Source organism: Schistocerca cancellata, chromosome 2 (assembly GCF_023864275.1).
Source record: "Schistocerca cancellata isolate TAMUIC-IGC-003103 chromosome 2, iqSchCanc2.1, whole genome shotgun sequence".
NCBI lineage: Eukaryota > Metazoa > Arthropoda > Insecta > Orthoptera > Acrididae > Schistocerca > Schistocerca cancellata.
In genome coordinates, this window is record NC_064627.1 from 599222250 (window position 1) to 599250003 (window position 27754).

The 27754-nt window shown below is 42.6% G+C and overlaps 1 protein-coding gene across 1 annotated transcript in view; it reads left to right on the plus strand.

The window, feature by feature from the left end:
• LOC126147147 (esterase FE4-like) overlaps nucleotides 1-27754 on the plus strand; it is a 92687-nt gene that overhangs the window by 39055 nt on the left and 25878 nt on the right. Inside the window, exons 6-9 of the mRNA XM_049915671.1 lie at nucleotides 1777-1976; nucleotides 5123-5288; nucleotides 17537-17718; nucleotides 24759-24891. Of these exons, the coding sequence (XP_049771628.1) occupies nucleotides 1777-1976; nucleotides 5123-5288; nucleotides 17537-17718; nucleotides 24759-24891 (681 nt within the window). The remainder of the gene's footprint in view (nucleotides 1-1776; nucleotides 1977-5122; nucleotides 5289-17536; nucleotides 17719-24758; nucleotides 24892-27754) is intronic.

Consider the following 27754-nt stretch of genomic DNA (forward strand, 5'->3'; position numbering starts at 1 on the left):
ATTAGCTGGTTCATGGCCGTCCTTATGCATAACGAACTTCTTCAGAAATATGTTGCGAACAAATTTGAAAAACAATGAATCAAATTTGCGTTTTTAAATTTATTTGTGGTTTTCATAAAGACGGTTGTACGCGTTATTGGACAAGCATTGACACTTCTAGGAGTGTAGTAAAAGTTAGTTTCAGGTAGTGGACCTAATTACACTTCAGCACCTCTTTAAAATGTATGTGGTTAATATAATTCTAGAACAATTAATGAATATGGTTTCTTTTAATGTTACAGGATGGTCATAAAATTTTCGTTCCAGATAAACAGTCTTGCCATAACACTGCCATTTATTACATCTCAGTTTGTGTGGTTTTCGTGAGCAATAAAAAGGGCGTAAACGATGTTTATGTTGATCTCTATTCCAATTTTCTGTACAAGTTCCGGAACTCTCGGAACCGAGTGATGCAAAACTTTTTTTGATGTGTGTATTATACAGCACTTAAATTTGGAGAACGCGAAATATTTACAAATACTGCGCAAAATAAAACCTCGGGTCTAACAAGAACAAAAACGGTTGAAAAAGGAGTAAACTGTTTATGTCGGTATCTAGTGCGCATTGTATGTGATTCTAAAATCAGTCTCCCGTCTGAAGTACGGACCAAAAGATTTCCTGTGTTCGTAGGTACACTATCCTACAGGCATAAGACTCGCTCCTGCAGAAAAATAGTAAAAAAAAACAGTAGTGTAAGTAATTATCTTTTCAGGTGAACTCCATCACCTCCGTATTGCCTCATCAGTTGAAGCCTCTTATTCGCCCTTCGTACATCTAGTGTGAAATTAAAATAGATACTCGCACATCCAGACGAGCTTTAAGAAGTAGTCTGTGATATTATACTAGAGAATATGAAAGTCTCTTTTACAACACAAGTCAGACCTCATCAGGATTACGAGAAATGAAGGACTGAAACAGGAGTCAGAAAGAACTTTCTGTGTCTTCGAAAACCTTGCAACCGTCCTCGAGGCCTCTTTTTATCACGCAACCAGGGAAACAAAGGAGGAAAATCTAATCTCCACCAACCTTATTTTGCTGATGAGAATGTATTTTTACTTCTAATACAGATAAAAATGCTACCAGAAATAGAAGCATTAATTGGAGCAGTTTTGAAAGTAGGCTTTTACAATAAACCGGTAACAATGGAATCAAAACTGAAAAGCGAGAACTACAAATTAACAGTGAAGTCATACAAACTGTTGATGCGCTTTTCTGTGTAGCGAAGGTGACGACGATAACGCAATGGAAAGTGAAATGAATAAATACAGAACTTAAAATGTCGAGTGCATTGCTGGTTAAACTGAAGCAAACTTCCGATTCGTCTGAAAAAGGAAGCTCATACTCAGTGTGTATTATCAGTTTCGGCTTATGGCAGTGAGACATCGACATTTAAAGGTGATAGCTGTTCTTTTACCTGCTCTGACAGCATTACTTCTCAGAGAGAGGAGTCTGTTCTAGACAATACCTGGAAAGCGTGTATTAAACTAGTATTTATTTTATACACATAATATTATGTCTATGTCTGTATCCTACTAGCATTGTTATTATGCGCCAAACAGTATTAAATATTGACTCTGGCGTCTTGCAGCTCACATTAGCTATGCACGTACGTTATAAAAATAGAAATGCGGTTTGAAATAGTTTATATACAAACTTCATTAAATGCAAAAGTGTTGTTTTCATGTCTGTCTACTACATAACTGCATCTACTTATCAGAGAACTTCGTTCCTCGTCAGGTCTATTCAAGAACGCCATAGCAATGAGCGGATCGACATTAAACCCTTGGGCATTCTCTAGAAATGCAACCGACAGGGCGATAAGGTTTGCCCAACACTTGGGATACACAGGGAAAACTTCAAACGATCTCGTAAGTTTTCTGAAAAATATAGATCCGTCTACGCTAGTGATGGACCCGTATGTTGCTCTATCGGAAGAGGTATGTATATGTCACACATTATTTTCTTTGAGTCAATGAAAAACTTTTAGTTATATCGCTGCGTTTTACAACACATGAAAAATGTCTTGACAAACCAAAAGCAAATAACAATAATTGTAAGACACAGAATGCCATAATATCCATTTAATAATTTTCAAGGAAAATATAATGCTGCAACGTACTTTCACGTCAGTTATCTGTGATGTACCCCTTAGATATAGTTGTCTACCTTACTGTCATACTCTCGCCTAATTGTCTTACATCGCATATCCAATAAAAAGCTTTTTTTGTTAATGAACCAAGAGTTCTACAGATTAAAATAGAAAGAACATTCTGAATACACTAGTAAATAGACTTTAATAGACACTGGGTTTTGCAGGGGTGTTAACATTTATGTCAATGATATGTACATTCCTAGAGAAGTAGTGATTTAATTTTTGAACCCAACGCTTCTTTATCCATTGCATCCCGCAGGTTTTTTTAATCAACAGGCTTACATGTTCCTTAGCACTTACGTTATGTTTCAGAGGAGAAAACTTTCATCCGTTATGTTGTTGTCGGAATGGCATATAAGTTTCTCGGTTCATATAGTGCAATTTTCATAAACTTCATAACACACAATCATCTGGCTGAGTCATCCCAAGTTTCCTCTGCGAGTGACAAAAGCGCTGCCCGCAGAGTTACTTCCCTCTGCGATTTAATTAACAAACCCAGCATTTGACGTGAAAACAGCAGTTGCCAGGTTGTATTTCCAATTGTCACGACGTTAGCTACCTCTGGCGCTGGTGGGACGCAGAAATGGCGAAAACCATACAGTCATAACTTCGAAAAACTAGGTATTATGTCGCTAATGTGATTTTTGGTATTGGTGATATTGAGAAGGGAGATAATATTGGGTGTGTACAGATCACACACTCATGATGCGTTGAGATGGGAGACCATGGCACACAACATGGGTAAACGTAACCATACTGTCCACTGAGTGCCCTGTACCCAGTGTCATGCCATGTATCCCAGACCATACTTGTGCTGACACAACTTCATACTGTGCTTGCTCTCATAATGAATCAACCGAGAGAAATGAGAGACTTGGCACAAATGAAGGAACTCAAAGTGTCTAGCTCGCTGCCTGAGTGTTTTCACGTGAGTTTACATATGCACTAGTACACTACTGGCCATTAAAATTGCTACACCAAGAAGAAATGCAGATGATAAACGGGTATTCATTGGACAAATATATTATACTATAACTGATATGTGATTACATTTTCATGCAATTTGGGTGCATAGATCCTGAGAAATCAGTACCCATAACAACCACTTCTGGCTGTAATAACGGCCTTGATACGCCTGGGCATTGAGTCAAACAGAGCTTGGATAGCGTGTACAGGTACAGCTGCCCATGCAGCTTCAACAAGATACCACAGTTCATCAAGAGTAGTGACTGGCGTATTGTGACGATCCAGTTGCTCGGCCACCATTGACCAGACGTTTTCAATTGGTGAAAGATCTGGAGAATGTGCTGGCCAGGGCAGCAGTCGAACATTTTCTGTATCCAGAAAGGCCCGTACAGGACCTGCAACATGCGGTCGTGCATTATTCTGCTGAAATGTAGGGTTTCGCAGGGATCGAATGAAGGGTAGAGCCACGGGTCGTAACACATCTGAAATGTAACGTCCACCGTTCAAAGTGCCGTCAGTGCGAAAAAGAGGTGAACGAGACGTGTAACCAATGGCACCCCATACCATCACTCCCGGTGATACGCCAGTATGGCGATGACGAATAAACGCTTACAGTGTGCGTACACCGCGTTGCCGCCAAACACGGATGCGACCATTATGATGATGTAAACAGAATCTGGATTCATCCGAAAAAATGAGTTTTGCCATTCGTGCACCCAGGTTCGTCGTTGAGTACACCACCGCAGGCCGTCCTGTCTGTGATGCGGCGTCAAGGGTAACCGCAGCCATGATCTCCGAGCTGATAGTCCACGCTGCTGCAAACGTCGTCGAACTGTTCGTGCAGATGGTTGTTGTCTTACAAACGTCCCCATCTGTTGGTTCAGGGATCGAGACGTGGCTGCACTATGCGTTACAGTCATGCGGATAAGATGCCTGTCATCTCGACTGCTAGTGCTACGAGTCCGTTGGGATCCAGCACGGCGTTACCCTCCTGAACCCACCGATTCCATATTCTGCTAACAGCCATTGGATCTAGACCAACGCGAGCAGCAGTGTCGCGATACGATAAACCGCAATCGCGATAGGCTACAATCCGACCTTTATCAAAGTCGGAAACTTGATGGTACAAATTTCTCCTCCTTACACGAGGCATCACAACAACGTTTCACCAGGCAACGCCGGTCAACTGCTGTTTGTGTATGAGAAATCGGTTGAAAACTTTCCTCATGTCAGCACGTTGTAGGTGTCGCCACCGGCGCCAACCTTGTGTGAATTCTCTGAAAAGCTATTCATTTGCATATCACAGCATCTTCTTCCTGTCGGTTAAATTTCGTGTCTGTAGCACGTCATCTTCGTGGAGTAGCAATTTTAATGGCCAGTAGTGTAGTATTGGCGATATGCTGTGAAAAGGAAACTTCGGAGAAGCACTGAAACCAAGCAACAGTGGCTGCCTAACAGATACCAAGCTGAAAATGATGAAAAGCATTTCCAACTCAGCAGAACTATCTTACGGTTTAAAGAAACACTTCTCTTTTTCGATGACAATGGAAGATAAGTATAGGGTAATAGGGTCTAATGTAAGTAGTGCTGCATGTATCACTAACATAAAAATAAACTTACGCAATACACGGTAAACTCAACACAAAAAGGATTATGCAATGATTTCGCTATCATTATTAGCATAAACGCTATATGTTGTTCATCAAGAGCTACAACCATAGAATTCAAACGAAATAAAGTAGTGCTATGTAACTTAGTAAGCTTCATTATTGGTTGGATAACTGTAAGAGCTTGTCAGCTGCTGATGATTTTACTGTACGAAGGAAAAGCGTTCAATACAATTTTTAAAAAAAGCAGTTAACCTTCCTTTATACGCTCTGTAGTTGAAGGGAACTTCGACACTGAATAAGCTGTCCTTGCTAGAAATAGACTGTAGTAAGTATGTACAAAAATCTTCTGTAACAGGACAGCATGACGTCGTTCACGTGTGTCTGGGTGCCCAGCGCTGAACCGGCGCTCGACGGAGCATTCTTGGCAGAAGAACCGTGGACGCTTTTGTCTGAAGGCCGCTTCAATCTGGTTCCTTTCATGGCTGGCAATACTGACCTCGAATTAGTTAGCTACACACAGCGTACGTAAAATAAATGTTTTCACTATTGTTTAGCAATTATGGTGTACTAACATATCTAAAGTAATCGTTTGCGCTAACAATTGTTTCTCTGGTCTCTAAGAATTCAATAACTGGACGTTTTATTAATATACAGATAATATCACAAAAATTTATTTGCATGTTAACTGTGGTTCAGTATGTACCTTGTATGTTGGTATAGTAACTTTGAAAGCATTTAACAACACATATGGAGACGCAATAATTACGTGGATCTAACTGAATGTGTAAGTATTACGTGGATTATTGTTATTGCGAGGACTCGTTATATACCGCAAAGCTGACAAATTCTAAAGACGAGAGAAAATTACGCCTTCGTAGGGTTTAACATCACGTCAACAAGATCATGATAAACAGTGCGACATTAATTTTATTGTTGTAATAACGGGTGCTACTAGTTTCTTTTACTATACCTAATACACGAGAAAATGAGGTATCTAGTTTACATATAGTGAAGAACATTAAGCCTGAGCGGGTCAACGAGCAACTGTCCCATTGCCACATATAGGATCTGGGCTGAGTTTTCAGTAGTGACAAGGTATTTCCTATCTGCGAGGCCTCCAAATTAGAGAAGCGAGTAATTATGAATTTTCAGTAAATTTGATTCACTTATATATACCTCCATTTGCGATAAAAATTAAGTGGAAACAACCATTTATTATATCCTTGCTAATCACCATTAATGTCCTACTGCACATTATGCATTCTATTAAGTTCACAAACATTTTGCCCTTGTACATATCGTCTCCAAAATTTTCTGAACATTTCACTCTACAGACCTTACAAGGTTATGTATTTATGCTGTGTACGTACAGCCACACCTGTGGACAACACGGTCGCGATGTGTCTCAGAATGAGACTATGGAGAGCATTCAAGGAATTTGAACGTTGTATGATAGTTCCCTCAGAGACTGTTAGAGTGATTAATGTGAAATTTTAGTTCACTATCAGTACGGGCTGTATGTCTCCTTCCCACTAACCAACAATGAAAGTAGTATTTGCATCCGATCTTAGCTCTGTAATTATCATATTAATATTGTTACTCAAACGTGGTACTTACTGGAATTACAGAAAACGTGGAACGGAGGTCCCACCAATATAACTGTCTTTCCACAGGACCTGTTTATTTAACAACATAGAAACTGTGTTATCAGATAATCGAAGCATTTGACGATAAAATTTTCTTTAACAAAATGAACAAATTTGCAAAATTCTTTTGATATTAAACTTTAAGTTGCAAAAGGTTTTATCTTGCAAAAAAAATCTGAAGTGCTGTATAGCAAAATATGACAATGATTACAAGACAGCTGGACCTGCAGCCCGCCCGTTATCGGGTGAAACGCAGTGTTTTCTACCGCGCTGGACACAGTCTGTCTTATTAAATTCCCTTCTGCAACACATGAAAACGATATAAGCACCATTGATGATATGAATAGGCAATTACTCAAAACAAATGATTAAGTTTTTAATTTGAAATCTGTATGTCGAAAGGTTTGGGGTTAATGTGCGCACCTGTGCTTAAAGGTTAAACAGATTAGCAAACAATATGACAATGGTAAGGCTTACTTCAAAGCAACCAACCACTTAATTCCAATCGGCAACCAAGGTGCGACTTTTTCCCAACCCGTCCTACTGACAATTGACTAAAGCCCTGGTGACAATTGCCGGCCGCGGTGGTCTAGCGGTTCTGGCGCTGCAGTCCGGAACCGCGGGACTGCTACGGTCGCAGGTTCGAATCCTGCCTCGGGCATGGGTGTGTGTGATGTCCTTAGGTTAGTTAGGTTTCAGTAGTTCTAAGTTCTAGGGGACTTATGACCTAAGATGTTGAGTCCCATAGTGCTCAGAGCCATTTGAACCATTTGAACCTGGTGACAATTGGCTGTTAATATTTTCAAGGTTAAACTGATTGTCAGTTATTAACACCGCTCTGAAGGATCGTCTTAAAACATCACTTGTGAACACTTACTAGAAGAGAACTCACTCGACGGAATCACAAGATCAAGCTAAAATACACCAATAAAGACCAGGTCTTTCAAACAAGGAAACGAACAGCGTAGTACAACAGGTTATTCAGATTATAACTAATGACTTAGAAATGCAATTACAATCAAAGAACTGAACCGGTTAACAGCTAAATCTAACCACAAGGTCCCTCAATTGTTTAACGACAACCTGTGTCTTAGTACAATTGTTCCGGTTGTATTTACGACAAAGAGATGATTAATTAGAACATTAATGATCAGGTACAAACCAGAAATGAAAGTCCATATAACAGCAGGATGAATTTTCAAACGACAACTAGTGTCTTAGTAAAATACTGCTGCCTATATCTAGGACCAAAGAACTGACCGAATAAAACTTTGAGGGTCGGGTACAAACTAGAAAATAATAAGGAGGGTAGGTAGCCAATGAAACAAATCACCACGAGGATTACAAAATGTTACTCCCCTTTATCACCAAGCAGTTCTATGGATCCACGGTGCGTCGCAGCAGTTTCTGAGTGGTGCCGATAAAGGCAGGTAGAAGAGGGCAGCCAGGCCACGAATGGTCGTCCGACAAGAATGTTGCCAACCAACCGACGGACGGTCGGCCTGCTGCTTGTAGGCGATGCTGACGCCGGTGAAGTACTCCAGTGTCTTCGCTCTGCGCAGGCCCTCTCTGTGCAGCTCCTGGTTTCGGCCGCTCGGACCTCGTGACCATCTCTTGTTGCGACGCTACCGCCAATCCCCAAACTTCGTGCCTTCTCTCGCGCCAGCGAACCCCGTATATGCATCGGCAAAGGAAGGATCTTTTAAGGATACAACCCACAGATACCAACTCTTCCTCTTAGATATTGGCAATGGGGCCGCAAGAGCCTGAGGCAGTGCTAATTGAATGGCAACCAAGGCTCAGTTACCAGTCCATCTTCTTATGTAGCCAGTTCGACACAAACAAATCAACGGTACCGTAATCGTTTCATGATCAGTTTGGTCAATTTTAGTGTTATAATTTTACAATTGTTTAATTGCAAAGTAAGGTCACGCTATGAACGAATAACTTCTACTGTAGCGTATTTGTTTTCATTTGGTACCTAGAAAATGCTTGGAAGAAAAGTGTTTGATAGGCTAATCAAACATAAGTACAACTTTTGTTACAAAATTTGGAGAACTTACTCTCGTTACGCTAACATATAAGCAAGATATTTTTTTCTTAAAACAGAGAAAAGGCTGCTTGGTAATTCGAGGAACAAAAAGTATATCGTGGATCTATATTGACAGCTAACAGTGCTTTCGAGGTTTACAAATTTTTGTATAACAGAGACAGTAGTTCATAGTATTGGTAAAGAGATGAGTGATTATTGCTAGGGAAGGAGAAACTGAGCACTATTAATATGCTTACCGACACTTCATCTAAAATAAAATTAATTCTGTACGGTGACAGCCATGGAAAATTTTACCACTATGCTAAAATGTGGTGGCCTACAGCCTATTGACTTCCAAGGGCAGCATGGTTCGAGATTTCAGGACCGTTTTCAGTACAAAATTGTTAAGGCTTTCGTGGCCACCTGTGACAAACTGCACGTTTGCTGTTCTTTTCTACAGCCAGAACTTCCGTGTCGGCGATTTTTATTTACTACGTGGTCGGTCTCACACAGCGATTGCTCTGCCATAGCCGATTTCTCCACCTGCCCCAAACTGCAATGTCGTTTATGTTCTGTAATCCTCGTGCTGATCGATCGTCCAGTCATTCAAACATAAACTTTTACGCATATCCATGGTATGCGGTATATTCTTGGCATTGCAAGTGGGTTCCTTTTCTCCTTTGCCGATCTGAGACGCTCTTTGATTTTCTTTGTCGATTTGTAAGTAGACTTTACGCCGTGTTTACACAATATACGGCCGATTATGTCCGGGAATGTATGGCAGAAAGGCAGTACCCGACATTTCTTTTTCTCATTTCTCACTTCGCCGAGTGTTTTGCTCTGTTATGCTTGTGATAACACTTGTGGAGTGCCCATTGCTCCTCAGAACACTCTCCAAGTGTTGTATTTTGCGTCTGAAGTGCTGCGGCTCGCTTATTGGTCTTGCCCGCGTTACGAGCGCCTTAATCATTCCTCTTTCCTGGCTCGGGTGGTGATTTGATAGTTTGTGCAGGTATCGGTCCGCGAGTGTCGGTTTTCGATACACGGTGTGTCCCAGGTTTTTGCCATCCCTTGTGACCAGCACATCTAGAAATGGTAGTGTTTTGTCCTTCTCTATATCCGTAGTAAATTTTATGTAGGCATGGAGACTGTTCAGGTGTCTTAGGAAGTCACCGAGCTGTTCTTCACCATGGCTCCACAAAAGGAAGGTACCATCGACTTGTCTGTACCACACTTTACGTTTACAAGATGCCAAGTCCAGTGCCTGTGTTTCGAAGTGCTCCATGAAGAAGTAGGTCACCACTGGAATAAGAGAACTATCCATGATGACGCCTCCCAGCTGTTTGTAGATGATGCCATTCCACGTGAAATAGCTCCTGGTGAAATATACATGAAAGATCTTTGTGCTGTATTGCGGGAAGATGGAACAAAAGTGCCACTCAGGGACTCCCTGGAGCACGTCGGTTTCACCTTCCCGCAAGACATCACAAAGCTCTTTCATGACCCCCAACCCACCGCCACCCCACACCGAATCTAGGGTTATTGTGCAGTTCGGCCCCAGTGGACCCCCCCTCCTCCTCTCTCCCGGGAACGTCTCATACCTGACGAGTGTAACCCCAAATGATTGCCTGGTAGAGTAATTGTGGTGTAGACGTACGTGGAGACAGTGTTTGCGCAGCAATCGCCGACATAGTGTAGCTGAGTCGGAATAACGAAAACCTCCCCGCATTCGCCGAGGTAGATGGAAAACCGCCTTCAAGACAGTCCACAGGCTGACCGGCACACCGGACCCGACAAAGATCCGTCGGGCGGATTCGTGCCAGGAATCGCTCGGGAAGCAGCGCGTTAGGCCGCACGGCTAGCTGGGCGGGCTATTATTAGTCTTTACTAAGTTTTTTTATTACGTTTGCGTTCAGCTAACCAAATCTTTCTGCCAGGCTGTGTTGGATAATTTTTTTCAATTTAACCTGCAACCTTAGTGCAGTAGAATAACGAACTGTGTTATTCTTTATCGCTTCAATCGCATTTTCCATGGCATCAGGACCCATTGTTTGTTGCTCTAATTTATGAACATATTCTCTAACTTTCTAGGCACCTTGATGACCCAGTATCTAAAAGAAGAGATGGGGTTACATTTCATTGGTTAATTAATTCCGAAGCATCACAAATGCATAGATGGTGGATGACAGCTTTGTATTTAAATGGATTTACAAGTCCATCTGTAGTATTATGTGTGATACCAGGTGTTTAAGTATGAAACAGGAATTTGGTCCCAATAATTACACGCCTGTTGTCTGAAACTCATAAAAAATATTTTATCCAAAATTATCTCCATTGCTATTTATACATTTCTTCCACCTCTCCGGCAGGCTACGAATGTCATGCCAAAAACACTTCTTTTGAAGCGAACCCGTCAGCGAACCATTTTGGTACACTTTCATACGAATAAAGCGTTTTTCAGCTAGAGCGTGTCCCATTGTTGTAAACAGATGATAATCGAAAGGAACCAAGTCTAGAGAAAAAGCCGCATACCCTACCATTTCCCAACTGAACGTCTCGATCGTTTCCCTGACCCGTGTTGCTGTTTCTAATGGGGCGTTATCATAGAGAAATATCACTTTGTGCTGCCTTTTCCATGTTCCGGTCATTTTTTGCGTAATGATCGATTTAAATTGATCATTTTCTGTTGGTACTGATCAGTGTTAACGGTTTTACGAGGTTCTAGCAGCTCATAACAGATGACACCCTACTGATCACACCACACACAGAGCGTTGTCTTCTCTCCAAAGCGATTTGGTCTTGCAATTGACGTCGACGGTTTGCCTAGACTCACATATGATTTACGATGCTTAAGATCCTTTTTTCATCACCTGTCAGTATTCGATGGAGAAATGACTTTCTTTTGTATCTGGCGAGCAGCATTTCTCGAGTGGCCTTTCGAGTTGCTTGCTGCCTTTCATTCAGTACATGCGGAACTCATTTTCCCACTTTTGCGCCTTTCCCATAGCTTTCAACCGAAGACAAACGGATTTCTACTTCACATTCAGTTGTCCCTCGAGTTCATGTTGAGTTTGAGTATAATCTTCATCCAATAAGGCCTGTAATTCGTTGCCTGCGAACTTCTTCTGTGGTGTCCCGCGCTCGTCATTTCTCAGGTCAAAATCACCACATTTTAATTTTTTTGAATCACTCGAAACACTGTTTCCGCAAGAGGATGTTCGCCGAAAGTTTCGACAAACATTCGATGTGGTTCTGCAGCAGTTTTCTTCAAATGATCACAGAAAGCCAATGCTGTCCGCAAATCGTAGTTCGTAGGCACAAAACTCAACATGTTTACAGGTTTCAAACAAATATCAGCGAATGGAACTTGGGTTAACGTGTGCCTACATTCTTCGTCAGCCGTTGCATAAGGCGCATGGAGCTGCGGACGCAGTCTCGCGGGCCCTACACTGACGGCTAGCACCATGTACAGGGAAATTCCGGCTTCATTCCTTTACACCAGGTATATGGAAGTAACTAACTGTCTGTGGTGAAAACAGATCATAAATGACCAAAAAAAAACAGTTAGCTCGGCTGCTTTTTCCGATAATTAGTGCCACTACTTTTCCCGATTGGACGCTATTTCACAGTGAAATTATCAAACCGAAAGAACCAACACGCAACCACATTCATAAGCAAAAAGATGCTATTTAGACATTTATATTGTAAAAGTGTATTACCCTACGTTTAAGTGAGGTAATATGGAAAATATATATAACATACCTTACATTAGGCAGCTGAAAGTTGCTATTAAGAAAAGCTTTTATTAAAAAACAACGGACTAGGCCTCCTCTGGAAAACTGACTGGCAGCAGCATTGTCCAGGGGAAAAATTATGTATTGGCCACTTTTCCAGTCGTGACCACCTTACCCCATATTCCGCTACTTACAATGATTTTGTAATTCCACCATACAAGTAATATGGAAATTAAAAAAATATATTGATAAGTCTTGTTAATAATAGTTATAATAAAGTTATGACGCTTTCAGTGGGTTTTAATGTCTTTTTTCTTACACTAGGATTGGTCAAATAATGTGAAAAACCTGTTATTAGCAATTTGTTATCGAAGTATCCTATAAAACTCAACTGTACATCCACTAAAATTTTGTTTTCCTCTAGTACCACAACTTTCAGCAGGTGCCCTGTGCCGTCAGTATGTTTATGACGGTGGCAGTGCATTTCTCTAATTATGAAGCAAGATGGAGGTCTTATACTACTTTGGATGATCATATCTTATTTCTAAATAGACATGCGGTTACTTCAGCTGGAGCATCAGTTGGTATGTGTCAGACAAACAGTTCTGTTTGGTCTGTCATTGGTGTAGCACGGAGTAGCGGAGTGCAAGGTGGTAACACTCATCGTTACAACGCTGGAAATATTCAACATACACTGATCAGCCAGAACATTATGAGCACCTACCTACTATCGATACAAACCGGCCAAGGCGATAGCGGAGTCACCTGGCGAGGAACGACTGCTAGTCAGACACACGCACGGTGCATACCAGTGAGCGTGCTGTCCGTGTCTCGAGTGGGGAAGGCGCGTGAAGTATCTTAGCTTGACGGAGGGCACGTTGTGAGGGCCCGCAGGCTCCGTTGGAGCACGAGTTGTATGCTATTTGAGGAATGCTGTGGCGAGTGTCCTCACCGTGTGGCGAAATCAAGGTGAAATCATGACCAGAAGTCGTAGGGTTGGGTGGCCGCCCCTCGTTACAGATGTCGGACGTCGTGGGCTGGGCAGACTGGTAAAACACGATAGGCGGCGAACTGTGGCGGAGATGACATCACACTTTGATGGTACAGGTGCGTCTGAACGCACAGTGCACGGAGCACTCCTAACTGTGGGCCTTCCCTGCCAACGACCCAATTTTAACACCACGACATCGGCAAAAGCGCAGGTGACTCCAGTATGCAAGAGAGGTAAAAGAATGGGCCCGCAAAATTAGAGACCAATATCCCTAACGTCCGTTTCCTGCAGAATCCTCGAACATATTCTCATTTGGAATATAATAAACTTTCTTGGGGATAAGAAGCTTGTTGTATAGCTAGAGAAGGCCGAAATGCACGCGTTAAACTCAAGCAGTCTGGCGTGAGGTCTGAAACAGGATACGTAATGAATGCTATAAAGGAAAATACGTAGCTTCTGTAATACTTAACTGTAATCCACATTTGAAGAACATTGCTCTTGATGATACAGAAGTATTATAGCAATTGTATACGGCGCCTTGCTAGGTCGTAGCAACTGTAGCTGAAGGCTATGTTAACTATCGTCTCGGCAAATGAGAGCGTAATTCTCAGTGAACCATGGCTAGCAACGTCGGCTGTACAACTGGGGAGAGTGCTAGTACGAGTCTCTAGACCTGCCGTGTGGTGGCGCTTGGTCTGCAATTACTGACAGTGGCGACACGCGGGTCCGTCGTATACTAGCGGACCGATTTAAAAGCTACCACCTAGCAAGTGTGGTGTCTGGCGGTGACACCACAAAGCTTATGTGCAAGAATCAGCATGCTTTTAGAAATCAACGCTCTTGTGAAACTCAGCTTGCCCTTGTCTCACGTGACACAGAGAGAACTACGAATGAACGGCAACAGACAGATTCATATTTCTAAAATTCCGGAAAGGATTTGACACGGTTCTCCATTGCAGGGTGTTAACGAAGGTACGAGCATACGGAATACGTTCAGATATGTGAGTGGCTCGAAGACTCCTTAAATAATACAACCCAGTATGTTGTCCTCGACGGCGAGTGTTCATCAGAGACAAGGGTATCCTTAGAAGTGTCCCAGCGAAGTGTGGTGGGACCGCTGTTGTTTTCTATATACATAACCGTAGCGGACGGGGTGGGCTGTAATCCACAGTTATTTGCTCATGATGCCGTGGTGTCGATGTAGAGTGACTGTAGGAAGATACAACACGACTTAGACAAAATTTGCAGTTGGTGTGATGAATGGCAGCTAGCCCTAAATGTAGAAAAATGTAAATTAACATATATGAAATTGTTAAGGCTTTCGTTGCCACTTGTTGACAAACTGCCTATTGGCTTCTGTCTCGGGTTCTTCGGCCGACGTTCATCTGATGATTTTTCTGACGTTTCGCCAGCACGAGTGGCTGGTATTGTCAAAGCTTCACCCTCCATTGCCGGTGGTGAACTGGAGCCGAGCTCGCGGGCGCAGACTGTATGTACCTGGCGCGCCAACGTCCGAGGGCTTCTCCGCGGTCATTTCCGGTGCGGTTCTCCTCTTGCTACCTGCGACGGTCGTTCGCTGCAGTACGGGAAGCCAGGATCCGTTTACCTTAAGGCTTTCCTCTTTCTTGTTGAAACTGTTCGCGTGTTTTTGTATTTCTACAGCTTCTCTGAAGAAGCGCGTGTGATAGTGCTTCTCTACAGCCAGAACTTCCGTGTCGGCGAATTTTATTACGTGGTCGGTCTCACTCAGTGCGTGCTCTGCCACGGCCGATTTCTCCACCTGCCCCAACCTGCAATGTCGCTTATGCTCTTTGATCCTGGTGTTAATTGATCTTCCAGTAATTCCGACATAAACTTTTCCGCATGTGTATGGTATACGGTATATTCCCGACATTGCAAGTGGGTCTCTTTTCTCCTTCGCCGATCTAAGACACTCTTTGATCTTCCTTGTCGGTTTGAAAATCGTCTTTACGCCATGTTTGCGCAATATACGGCCGATTCTGTCCGTCACTCTGGGAATGTATGGCAGAAAGGCCGTACCCGACATTTCATTTTCTGGTTCCTTACTTCGTCGAGTGTTTGGCTCTGTTACACTTCTAATATAATTTGTGGAGTCCAGTGGCGGCCAACTTCTTCATGCAACAATTCGAAGCACAGGCACTGGACTCGGCGACTTGCAAACCTAAGGTGTGGTACAGGTACGTCGATGATACTTTCGTGGTGTGGAGCCATGGTGAAGAATAGCTCGGTGACTTCCTAACACACTTGAACAGCCTCCATGCCAACATAACATTTACCATGGAAGTAGAAAAGGACAAGACACTGCCATTTCTAGATGTGCTGGTCACAAGGGACAGCGAAAGCCTGGGACACAGCGTGTATCGAAAACCGACACACACAGACCGATACCTGCACAAACTGTCAAACCACCACCCGAGCCAGAAAAGAGGCATGATTAGTACGCTCGTAACGAGAGCAGGACGAATATGTGAGCCGCAACACCTCAAACGAGAAATGCAACACCTGGAAACTGTCCTATATTAGAAGAGTAACAGAGCCAAACACTCGGCGAAGTAAGGAACCAGAAAAAGAAATGTCGGGTACGGCCTTTCTGCCATACATTCCCAGAGTGAAGGACAGAATCGGCCGTATATTGCGCAAACATGGCGAAAAGACGATTTTCAAACCGACAAGGAAGATCAAAGAGTGTCTTAGATCGGCGAAGGAGAAAAGAGACCCACTTGCAATGTTGGGAATATACCGTATACCATGCACATGCGGAAAAGTTTATGTCGGAATTACTGGACGATCCATCAACACCAGGATCAAAGAGCATAAGCGACATTGCAGGATGGGGCAGGTGGAGAAATCGGCCGTGGCAGAGCACGCACTGAATGAGACCGACCACGTAATAAAATTCGCCAACACGGAAGTTCTGGCTGTAGAGAGGCACTATCACACGCGCTTGTTCAGAAAAGCTGTAGAAATACAAAAACACGCGAACAGTTTCAACAAGAAAGAGGAAAGCCTTAAGGTAAACGGATCCTGGCTTCCCGTACTGCAGCAAAAGACCGCCGCAAGTAGCAAGAGGAGAACCGCACCGGAAATGACCACGGAGAAGCCCTCCGACGTTGGCGCGCCAGGTACATACAGTCTGCGCCCGCGAGCTCGGCTCCAGTTCACACCGGCAATGGAGGGTGAAGCTTTGACAATGCCAGCCACTCGTGCTGGCGAAACGTCAGAAAAATCATCAGATGAACGTCGGCCGAAGAACCCGAGACAGAAGCCAATAGGCAGTTTGTTAACATATATGAGTAGGAATAACAGACCTGTAATGTTCGGATATAGTATTACTAGTGTCCTGCTTGACACAGTCAAGACGCTTAAATATGTGGGCGTAATGTTGGAAAGTGATACGCCGTGGTACGAGCATGTGAAAACTGTGGTAGGGAAGGCAGATGGTGGATTCTAGTTTATTGGGAGAATTTTAGGAAAGAATAGTTAACATGTAAAGGAGACCGCATACAGTATGCTGGTGCTATCTATTCTTGAGTACTGCTCGAGTTTTTGGGATCCCTACCAGGTCGGATTGAAGGAAGACATCGAAGCAGTTAAGAGGCAGGCTGCTAGATTTGTTACTGGTAGATTCGAACAACACGTAAGTGTTACGGGGATGTTTCGGAACTCAAATGGGAACTCTTGGAGGGAACGCGACGCTCTTTTCGGGTAATACTAGTGAGAAAATTTAGAGAAATGGCATTTAAAGGTGACTGCCGAAATATTCTACTGCCGCCAACATACACCGCTCGTAAGGACCAAGAAGGTAAGATACGAGACATTAGAGTTCTTACAGAAGCGTACAGATAGACTGTTTTCTCTAGTTCTATTTGCGACTGGAACAGGAGGAGAAATGACAAATAGTGGTACAGGGTACTCTTCGCCAAGCACCATAGCGTGACTTGCGGAGTATCTTGTAGATGTAGACGAAACCAACCCCGAATGTAGCTAGCCGTATCTCCACAATATCCTTTCTTCCAGGAGTGTTACCACCGCACGCTACACAGGAGAACTTCTGTTAAGTGTAGAAGGTAGGAGATAAGGTACTAGTGCAAGTAAATCTGTGAGAACGGATCGTTAATCAATCTCGGGTAGTTCAGTATGTAGCACTTGACTTTGAAAGGCAAAGGTTCCTGGATCGAGTCCCCGTCAAGCACGCGGTTTTAATCTGCCAGGAAGTTTCATATCAGTGCACGTTCCTCTAGAGAGTGAAAATTCATTCTGGAAGGTAGAACTGGAGAATGTCATTTAGTTGTTTCTAATGTATTTGGATAATAAATGTAAGAAATTCTCTATTTTCTGACGACAGCTGGCGGTGGATTTTCAACAGAGGACAAAGTAGAGTACCTGAATAATTATTTCGACGAAATAGTAGGCTGTGACTTACGTCTACCGACGAAGGAGGAACGGCTACAAGGCGCTGAGTCTGTCAAGCAATTCTACTACAACGGCAACGACATCACGCTGAAGGACAACTACACCACTGCTCTGGTGAGTCACAGGCACGTGTATATGAAAAGAAAACTGCTCTGACTTCTCCACTCTGCCGGCCGCGGTGGTCTAGCGGTTCTGGCGCTGCAGTCCGGAACCGCGGGACTGCTACGGTCGCAGGTTCGAATCCTGCCTCGGGCATGGGTGTGTGTGATGTCCTTAGGTTAGTTAGGTTTAAGTAGTTCTAAGTTCTAGGGGACTTATGACCTAAGATGTTGAGTCCCATAGTGCTCAGAGCCATTTGAACCATTTTTTTCTCCACTCTGTCGAGCTTCATATTCGATTCCGTTGAATATTGAACTTTGGGCTGAGGGTTCTACCGGGTGCGATGCACACTGTTTTCACATTCTGTAAAATGGCTGCTTTGCAACTCATAACAATTTCTGTATACTAAATAGTTGTCTTTTCAGATAATAGGGTTGTAAACTCTACATTAGTCGGAAAATGAACACCTCCAGGGATATAATGTGGAAATACTATGTTACCTTGCAGCAATGATAAACTAAGCCCCGTCCGAACAGGCCTCGGAAGGCCCAACGGTACCGACCGACTGCCGTATCATCCACAAAAGAGAGACGTCACTGGATGCGTATATGGTTAGCAAGTGATCAGCACGCCGCTCTCCCGGCCGTTTTCAGTTTTCGTGACCGGAGCCGCTACTTCACAGTCAACTAGCAGTTTAGTGGCTCTCTGAAGTGCTGAGTACACCCACCTAGCCAATAGCCCTCTGCAGACTCTGACAGTCCCCCAGCCTAGTGCTAGCAAAGTCCGACAGCGCTTAACTTAGGTGATCTGACGGGAACCGGTATTGCCACTGCGGCAAGACGGTTGACTGCAGCTCTGATAAACTGTGATATAATCAAAGATCTGGTCTTAAAATTAATATTCCTCGCTATGTCTACCTGTTGCCACATTTCGTTAAGGAATCTTGCTCGTGATGACGAGTAAAACAGTTGTTGAATCTTAATCTGCTATAAATGCTACATGCAGATATATCTAATGACCCTTCTGACTGTGGGAATTGATGACTATCTGCATATACATCTGCATCTACGTTTTCATCTGTACTCGGAAAGCCACCTACTGATATGCAGTGGAAGGTAAATATGGTACCAATCGCCTTTCAAACGCACATCACCTTAAGTAACGTGAGACATACTCAGTTTCCTCCTGACATTGAAGTAATGCTTTTACACTTGGTAGGGCCATTTTCTGAATATACACTGACGGAATAATAAATCCCATCACTAAGATGTTCGTAGGCGTATTTCTACATTTGAAAGATGACGTCTATTCAGATTTCGCGTCAGTCGCACTCCTCCACTATGGGGATGCAAATTAGGTTTGCTTTAAAATCACGCTGTAATCCTCGTTAGCGTCAGTTAACTTTGAGATTGGACGTGGTGAGCTGATGTTAGTAATGCCTTCACTGAGTTTGAACGAGGACGTGTAATAGGGCTACGAGAATTTGGATGTTCCTTCTGCGATGTTGCGGAGCGACTTGGCAGGAATGTAGCTAGCCACTGTTGATGATTGGTGGCAGCTGTGGTCACGGGAATGTACGCCCGCTCGGCCACTAGGTACTACAGGAAGGGAAGACCATGGTGTTCGGTGTATGGCTGTGGTGCATCGGCTGAATCTGCACCTGCAATACGAGCACCAGCTGGCACCACAGTAGCACAGCGAACTATTGCAAATCTTGGTTCGTATTGCACTATCGACTTTCCTATCAACATTTTCACAATCATTTCCTGTAACATTTTCATCTACATCTGCTACATCCACAGCCCTTTAGTTCCTTGAGTACATGGTTTCTGTAATTCTTTGCAGCTGAATTTTATATCTCTGTATATATATATACATGCTCAGTCTCACGAAAATTAAACGTAAAACTACGTTTGAAGAAATGAGGTCGTTTAGAAAATTTGGTGATATTTGGAATAGAGTAGCATACTTAGATTACCAGGCGTACCCAAAAATGGAAAAGTCTGATGCTAAATCTCCAAAAGGATATATCTGCAGTCATCAGAACCAACCACATATCTTTTGGAGATTTAGCATCAGACTTATCCACCTGGTAATCTAAATATGCCATTCTATTCCAATCAACACCAAATTTTCAAAACGACCTTATTTCTTCAAACGTAGTTTTTCGTTAAACTTTCGTGGGACCTGTTCGATTCAGAGTTTGTTGCAGCCACAACAGCTTTATTGCACGATGTTTTTGGTAGGTATTCAGCAGAGCACAGTGAAGAACTTTCGTCTCATTAACTATTCAGTTTTGCCGTTCAGTAACCCATTCTGCTGAGGAGTATATGGGGCAATAAGCGAATTTTTCGCTCCAGACTTATGTACATCTTTATTACGGAACTTCAAATGGTTCAAATGGCTCTAAGCAATATGGGACTTAACATCTGAGGTCAACAGTCCCCTAGACTTAGAACTACTTAAACATAACTAATCTAAGGACATCACGCATATCCATGCCCGGGGCAGGATTCGAACCTGCGACCGTAGCAGGCGCGTGGTTCCCAACTGCAGCGCCTAGAACCGCTCAGCCACAGAGGCTGGCTATTACGGAACTCTGTGTCATCCTCTGAACGTAATTCTTTCACAGCAACAGCAACATGAGTTTTTATCATTTTAATGAATGGTGGTTATTTTACTTAAATGTCATCTTTGCATCGTAAAGTTTTCGTTATTCTAAAACAGGATAAATCGTCCTTAAAAACAGCGAAGTAACGATGACCCTGCATACCATTTTCTATCATAGGTCCGCAAAAATCTACATAAACTTATCATCCGGGTTTAGTGGATTTACACACTCTTTCACCAAACGCCAGCCGTTGAGGATTACCATAGACACAGCCCTCACAAGAACTGCTATCAATCTTTGTCTCCATATCACGATCCTTCAAAAATTGCTGCGCATCGCGTTTATTTTGATGAATCATTTTTTTAATCCATTTCTATATGTGTCGTTAGTCTCAGCAACGACACGAGATATGTGTTGACGAACAACCTTCGCAGATGAACTATGAAGTTAATTTTCACCACTGTATGTAGCAACAGCAGCTGCTGCATTCCTTTAGAAAAAAATCACTATATGCCACCTACGAAGTTGGCTCGAACAGAACCATCTGACTTACACAGGCAGAGCTGTTCTGTTTCAGTAGACCAAGCAAGTTTCAAATATTTCCGAAAGACGTAAAATCTGTGACATTGTTAAGGCTAATACAAATGAAATGTCCTCCATATGTTTTTGTTTGTGCCCAGTTTCACTTTTAAAGGAGCAGAAAAAACCCAAAAGGTAATTTGATGTATTAGCTTTGACAGGAATATCTTTGAAAATGTGGTAATCGAATTTTATAATAATTTGAAATTTTTCAGAATAGCCCACCACATTTAAATATTTTTGAAAAATGATATCGTTTCTTATAACATAAATCAGAGATACTTTCAAGCTACATACATCCATGTGTAATGAAGATGGTTTCTCCAATAAAATTTTTGGAAAATAAGCTGTGCACATTGTACTGACTGAGTATTTTCAACATACCTAATTAAAATATCTAAACATTCATTATTAGTATAGTTATTTATTTAACATATATGTTTCAGATTTTAAATACAAAAAAATGGTTCAAATGGCTGTGAGCACTATGGGATTTAATTGCTGTGGTCATCAGTCCCCTAGAACTTAAAACTACGTAAACCTAACTAACCTAAGGACATCACACACATCCATGCCCGAGGCAGGATTCGAACCTGCGATCGTAGCGGTGGCGTGGTTCCAGACTGTAGCCCCTACAACCGCTCGGCCCCTTCGGCCGGCTATTTTACATGATACATATTTTTTGTTTTTCTGTTTACCAGTTCGTTTGTTTGCATTTTGCTAATTTAAAATAACAAGTAACTCATTATTATGATACAAAATCATTATAATAATGATAACCTGCAAGTAAATGCTTAAATCTCACACCATGTACATAAACTCTACGAAATTTTTTCACGTAATATACACGACAGAGAACACAATATATAACAAAATTCAGCACGTTTTCAAACTGTCGAGATTGACTCTCTAAGTATCTTGATTTGTATCAAGAATATTTCAGCACATTGGAAGCCTTGACTAACAGAACGGTTTGTGAACTAGTGACTGCACCTTGATTATATTGTTTATCAAGCGGAGATTAATATCATAGTCATTCAACAGAAGTATATCTGAAAATCTTCTCAGAAAGATCTTCCAGTATCAGAAACCACATATAGCTCACGACTGCACGTGTGCCATCAAGCCGTTTGGGACTACCAACTAAACAAATTCCTCGCCCTCAGGCATGTCATTGACATCTCCATAAATCTCAAAATAATAGAGATTTTTCCCCTTCAGTGGGAAAGAAAACATTTTCAAATACCTTTTGACCTGGTCAGACGTTTGTTTATCAGATTTCAATTCCGTCACCAGGACATTTGGGCCTTCAAAAAGAGCTTCTCGAATTCTCGGTTCAAACTCACCATTAGTGTCTTTTAAAGCTATGAAAAGGCGACTGGCCATTCTGAAAAAAAAAAATACGTGTTGACCATTGTATGTCACTCTGACAGCTCATTTTGTACAGCTTGTTCTCCAAAAATGGTATTTCAGAAACAAGGCTTAATACACATGGATGTATGTAGCTTGAAAGCATTCTTAATTATGTGTTAATAAAAGTTTCCATTTTTCATAATTATTTAATGGTGGTGGGGTATTTTGTTAAATTTCAAATTATAATAGTAATCGATTGAAGAGTTTTCAAGAATGTTAATTACATATCAACTTTGACTAGAGAAACATTTTTTATGTGTCATCAGTTCGATGATATTCCCTCCAAACCTAATACGCCAGATTATCTTACTGGATGTGTATTACTCGTAAAAGTGAAATTGTGCACAAACCAAAAAATGCGTAATGCAATATTTTGCTCCTCCTAGACACCCGCAGAGTTTCATAAAGATCGTTTAAAGGTACTTGGCAATGTTCCTTTGTTAGTTGTAATATTTCGAATTCTGATAGAAGATAAACATTTTGTCGCGAATATTTGGGTGGCAGCGGAGAACAGGCGACAACCTAGAACTCCTGGTCATCAGATCTTGCGACAATGTCACGAGTTTATTGCAGAACACCTTCGCAGTAACTCGTTGAGTAAAGACATTTGACACTGTTTGAGGTGATTCTTGAGCCGGCTTCCCGTCTTGGCGCTTTACAAAACTAATGGGCTACCGAACAGCATCGGTTTCATAACTCCTGTCACTCTCATTGTCATCTGTAACACAAATCGACACTACTCTCTGCACGGGTTTGCAGAATGAGGAAAGTGTATTAAATTGAAAGGGCTGAAGGAGCCGTTGTTTGGCACTTAACATGAGAAATTATATCACAGTCGCGGAAAAGTATCATGCAAGTAAACGAATCCTACTTTAAAAGATCTACACTCATTCACCAAGTGTGATTATAAGAATCAGTTCTTTTGAGTCAGCATATATACCACCATGAACAGCTTACATTCATTGTCGATCTCTTATCCTTCACCCTGTTTTATCCGGCGTCGAAAAAACATTCAATGAAGTTGCTACTGACAGTATAACGCAGATGCTGAGTGGTAGATAGGCACAACAAAAAGACTCACAGCTTTCGTCCATTATGACCTTCGTCAACAATATACGCACATATGCACACGCACACACAGTCACTCAAACGTTGTCTTTGTGTGAGTGCGTGTGCATGTGCTTATGTGTGTCTATTGTTGAGAAAGTCCTTATAGCCGAAAGCTATAATTGTGAGTTTCTTTGTTGTGCCTACCTGCGACTCAGAATTTCTGCTATATGATGAGTAGCAACTTTCCTTCTCATACTGTTGTTATATTCCATCCTGGATTTCCGGTTGTTTCAACATTTAACAAAGCATTTTCTGCTGTTGAGTAATCATCAAAATTCGTTACTTTAGTATTACGTGTCCCCGATGTTATTCAATCTGTATATTGAGCAAGCAGTAAAGGAAACAAAAGAAAAATTCGGAGTAGGTACTAAAATCGATGGAGAAAAAATAAAAAAGTTGAGGTTCGCCGATGACATTGTAATTCTGTCAGAGACAGCAAAGGACTTGGAAGAGCAGTTGAACGGAATGGACAGTGTCTTGAAAGGAGGATATAAGATGAACATCAACAAAAGCAAAACGAGGATAATGGAATGTAGTCGAATTAAGTCGGGCGACGCTGAGGGAATTAGATTAAGAAATGAGACACTTAAAGTATTAAAGGAATTTTGCTATTTGTGGAGCAAAATAACTGATGATGGTCGAAGTAGGGAGGATATAAAATGTAGACTGGCAATGGCAAGGAATGCGTTTCTGAAGAAGAGCAATTTGTTAACATCGAGTATAGATTTAAGTGTCAGGAAGTCGTTTCTGAAAGTATTTGTATGGAGTGTAGCCATGTATGGAAGTGAAACATGGACGATAAATAGTTTGGACAAGAAGAGAATAGAAGCTTTCGAAATGTGGTGCCACAGAAGAATGCTGAAGATTAGATGGGTAGATCACATAACTAATGAGGAGCTATTGAATAGAATTGGGGAGAAGAGGAGTTTGTGGCACAACTTGACAAGAAGAAGGGACCGGTTGTTAGGACATGTTCTGAGGCATCAAGGGATCACAAATATAGCATTGGAGGTCAGCGTGGAGTGTAAAAATCGTAGAGGGAGTCCAAGAGATGAATACACTAAGCATATTCAGAAGGATGTAGGTTGCAGTAAGTACTGGGAGATGAAGGAGCTTGCACAGGACAGAGTAGCATGGAGAGCTGCATCAAATCAGGCTCAGGACTAAAGACAAACAAGAACATCAAGAAGTATTACCTCCTTGAAGAACTGATTCCAAATTCATATCTCATTCACGTCTTTGCCCTTTAGATCGTTCAACGAACTTTAAGGCAACTAAGATTATATTCATATGTATTCTGTGCAGTTTGCAATTTTTTACAACCTTTAATTACATTTTGCAGTTTGACTCGCACCTCTGCTTCGTGGAGGGAGTGGACGCCGCCATCAGGAGCATGTCCCGCTTTTCCTCGCAGCCTGTCTACTACTACCAGTTTTCGTTCGTCGGTCCTCTCAGCGCGTATCCTGGTGGCCCAGGTACGAGAAATAATCAGTAAAACAGCATAATCAGTAACTCTCCATCCATCCTTAACCGCTCATTGACAATAATTTACAGGGTCACAATTATTGAACTATGTGAAACAAACTTAAATTGGATACAAACTATGGCGTGCACACACTCTATTCAACATGTATGTGTCACTACAGATATTCGGATTTAGGTTATGACACGTTCTATATACCTGCCATTAATGGCGATCGTGTGATGCTGACAATGACCTCCTGAATGGGTGTTTTCAGCTCAGCAATGATTTTGGGGTTATTTGTGTACACCTTGTCTTTAACAGCGCCCCACAAAAAGGAGACTCATGTGTTTAGATCCGGCTAAATGGCGGCCAATCGAGGCCCATGTCAGGGTCCCCTTGGTTCCACAGAGCCAGTAGGTGGTCCCCAAAGTACTCCTCCAGGGCATCATTCTCCTGCTTCTATGGGGTCGAGATCCGTCTTGCATGAACCACATCTTGTCAAAATCAGGGGCACTTTGGACAATGGAGATACAAATCATGTTCCAAAACCATCCTGTACCGTTCGGTAGTCACAGTGCCATCAAGGAATATTCCACCGATTATTCCGTGACTGGATACTGGTCACCACACAGTCACCCGTTGAGAGGGAAGAGACCTCTCGATCACGAAATGTGAATTCTAAGTCCCTCAAATGCACCGATGTTGCTTATTGACGAACCCATCCAATTGAAAGTGGGCTTCGTCGCTAAACCAAACCATACAGCGCATACTATTTGCCATCGTGCCCCGCAGCCAAGTATGCAATTCGAACGTTGTAACGCAAACCGTTCAGAAGATAAGTTGATTTTATTTCTTATACACACATCAAAAAATGTTTTGCGTCACCTCGGTTCCGAGAGTACCGGAACCTGTACAGAAAATTGGAACAGAGATCAACATAAACATCATTTCCGTCCTTTTCATTGCTCATGAAAACCACACATTGCATGTTGTAACACCATACAGCGAGATCTTCAGAGGTGGTGATCCAGACTGCTTTAGGGGCATCGGTACCAAATCAAATGGTACAAATGGCTCTGAGCACTATCGGACTTCACATCTGTGGTCATCAGTCCCCTAGAACATAGAACTACTTAAACCTAGCTAACCTAAGGACATCACACACATCCATGCCCGAGGCAGAATTCGAACCTGCGACCGCAGCGGTCATGCGGTTCGAGACTGAAGCGCCTAGAACCGCACGGCCACACCGGCCGGCGCACCGGTACCTCTAATACCCAGTAGCACGTCCTCTTGTATTGATGCATGCCTGTGTTCGTCATGGTACACTGTCCACAAGTTCATCAAGGGACTATTGGTAGAGATTGTCCCACACCTCAACGGCTATTCGGTATAGATCCTTCAGAGTGGTTGATGGGTCACGTCGTCCATATACAGCCTTTTCAATCTATCCCAGGAGTGTTCGATAGGGTTAATGCCTGGAGAACAAGCTGGCCACTCTAGTCGAGCCATGTCGTTATCCTGAAGTCATTCACAAGATGTACAGGATGGGGGCGCGAATTGTCGTCCATGAAGACGAATGCCTCGCCAATATGCTGCCGATATAGTTTCACTATCAGTCGGAGGATGACATTCACGTATCGTACAGACGTTACGGCGCCTTCCATGACCACCAGCGGCATACGTCGGCCCCACATAACGCCACCCCAAAACAGCAGGGAGCTTCCACCTTCCTGCACTCGCTGGACAGCGCGTCTAAGGCATTCAGCCTAACCAGGTTGCCTCCAAACACGTCTCTGGCGGTTGTCTGGTTGAAGGCATATGTGACACTCATCGGTGAAGACAGCGTAATGTCAATCCTGAGCGGTACATGCAGCATGTGCTGCATGGTGTCGTGGTTGTAAAGATGGACCTCACCGTGGACGTGGGGAGTGAGGTTGCGCATCAGGCAGCCTATTGTGCACAGTTTTGGTCGTAACACGACGTCCTGTGACTGCACGAAAAGCATTATTCAACATGGTGGCGTTGCTGTCAGGGTTCCTCCGAGCCATAATCCTTAGGTAGCGGTCATCCCCTGGAGCAGTAGCCCTCGGACGGCCTGAGCGAGGCACGTCATCTGCAGTCCCTGTCTCTCTGTATCTCGTCCATGTCTGAAAAACAGAGCTTTGGTTCACTCCGAGACTCCTGGACATCCGTTGTTGAGAGCGCTTCCTGGCACAAAGGATTGAATGTCTAGGCATGGATGAACTACAGACATCACGAGCTGATGTACCTCCTTCCTGGTGAGATGACTGGAACTGATCGGCTGTCGGACCTCCTCTGTCTAATAGGAGCTGCCCATGGATGGCTGATTATATCTTTGGGAGGGTTTAGTGACATCTCTGAACAGTCAAAGGGGGTGTGTCTGTGATACAATATCCACAGTCAACACCTGTCTTCAGGAGTTCTGGGAACCGAGGTTGATGGAAAACTTTTTTTGATGTTTGTATTTCAATAATTGTCACCCAGTACATAATACATTAACTTATTTTATCTCATAAATGAAATTCTTTGCCTGCTATACAATTTTATGGTACTCCTAAAACTTTAGATAAGTACGAGTAGTAACACGAAACTAACAGAGACAGGAGGCCAAAATATTTTTATTCGCCTCGAAAGTAATCTCCACTCATTAGTTAATTAGTGTGGTAGAATTAGGTGCAAATCTTACACGTATTCTAAAATTTGTTAGTTATAGCGCTTACACTGTCTTTGCTTGGACTCAGTTTCTCAGATTTCAGTATCAGCTTCAATCGACGACTTTGTGACATAAACCTCAGTACAATTTCTTTGTTATTTGTTGGTACGCTTGTTTACGATCGATTCATGCATGA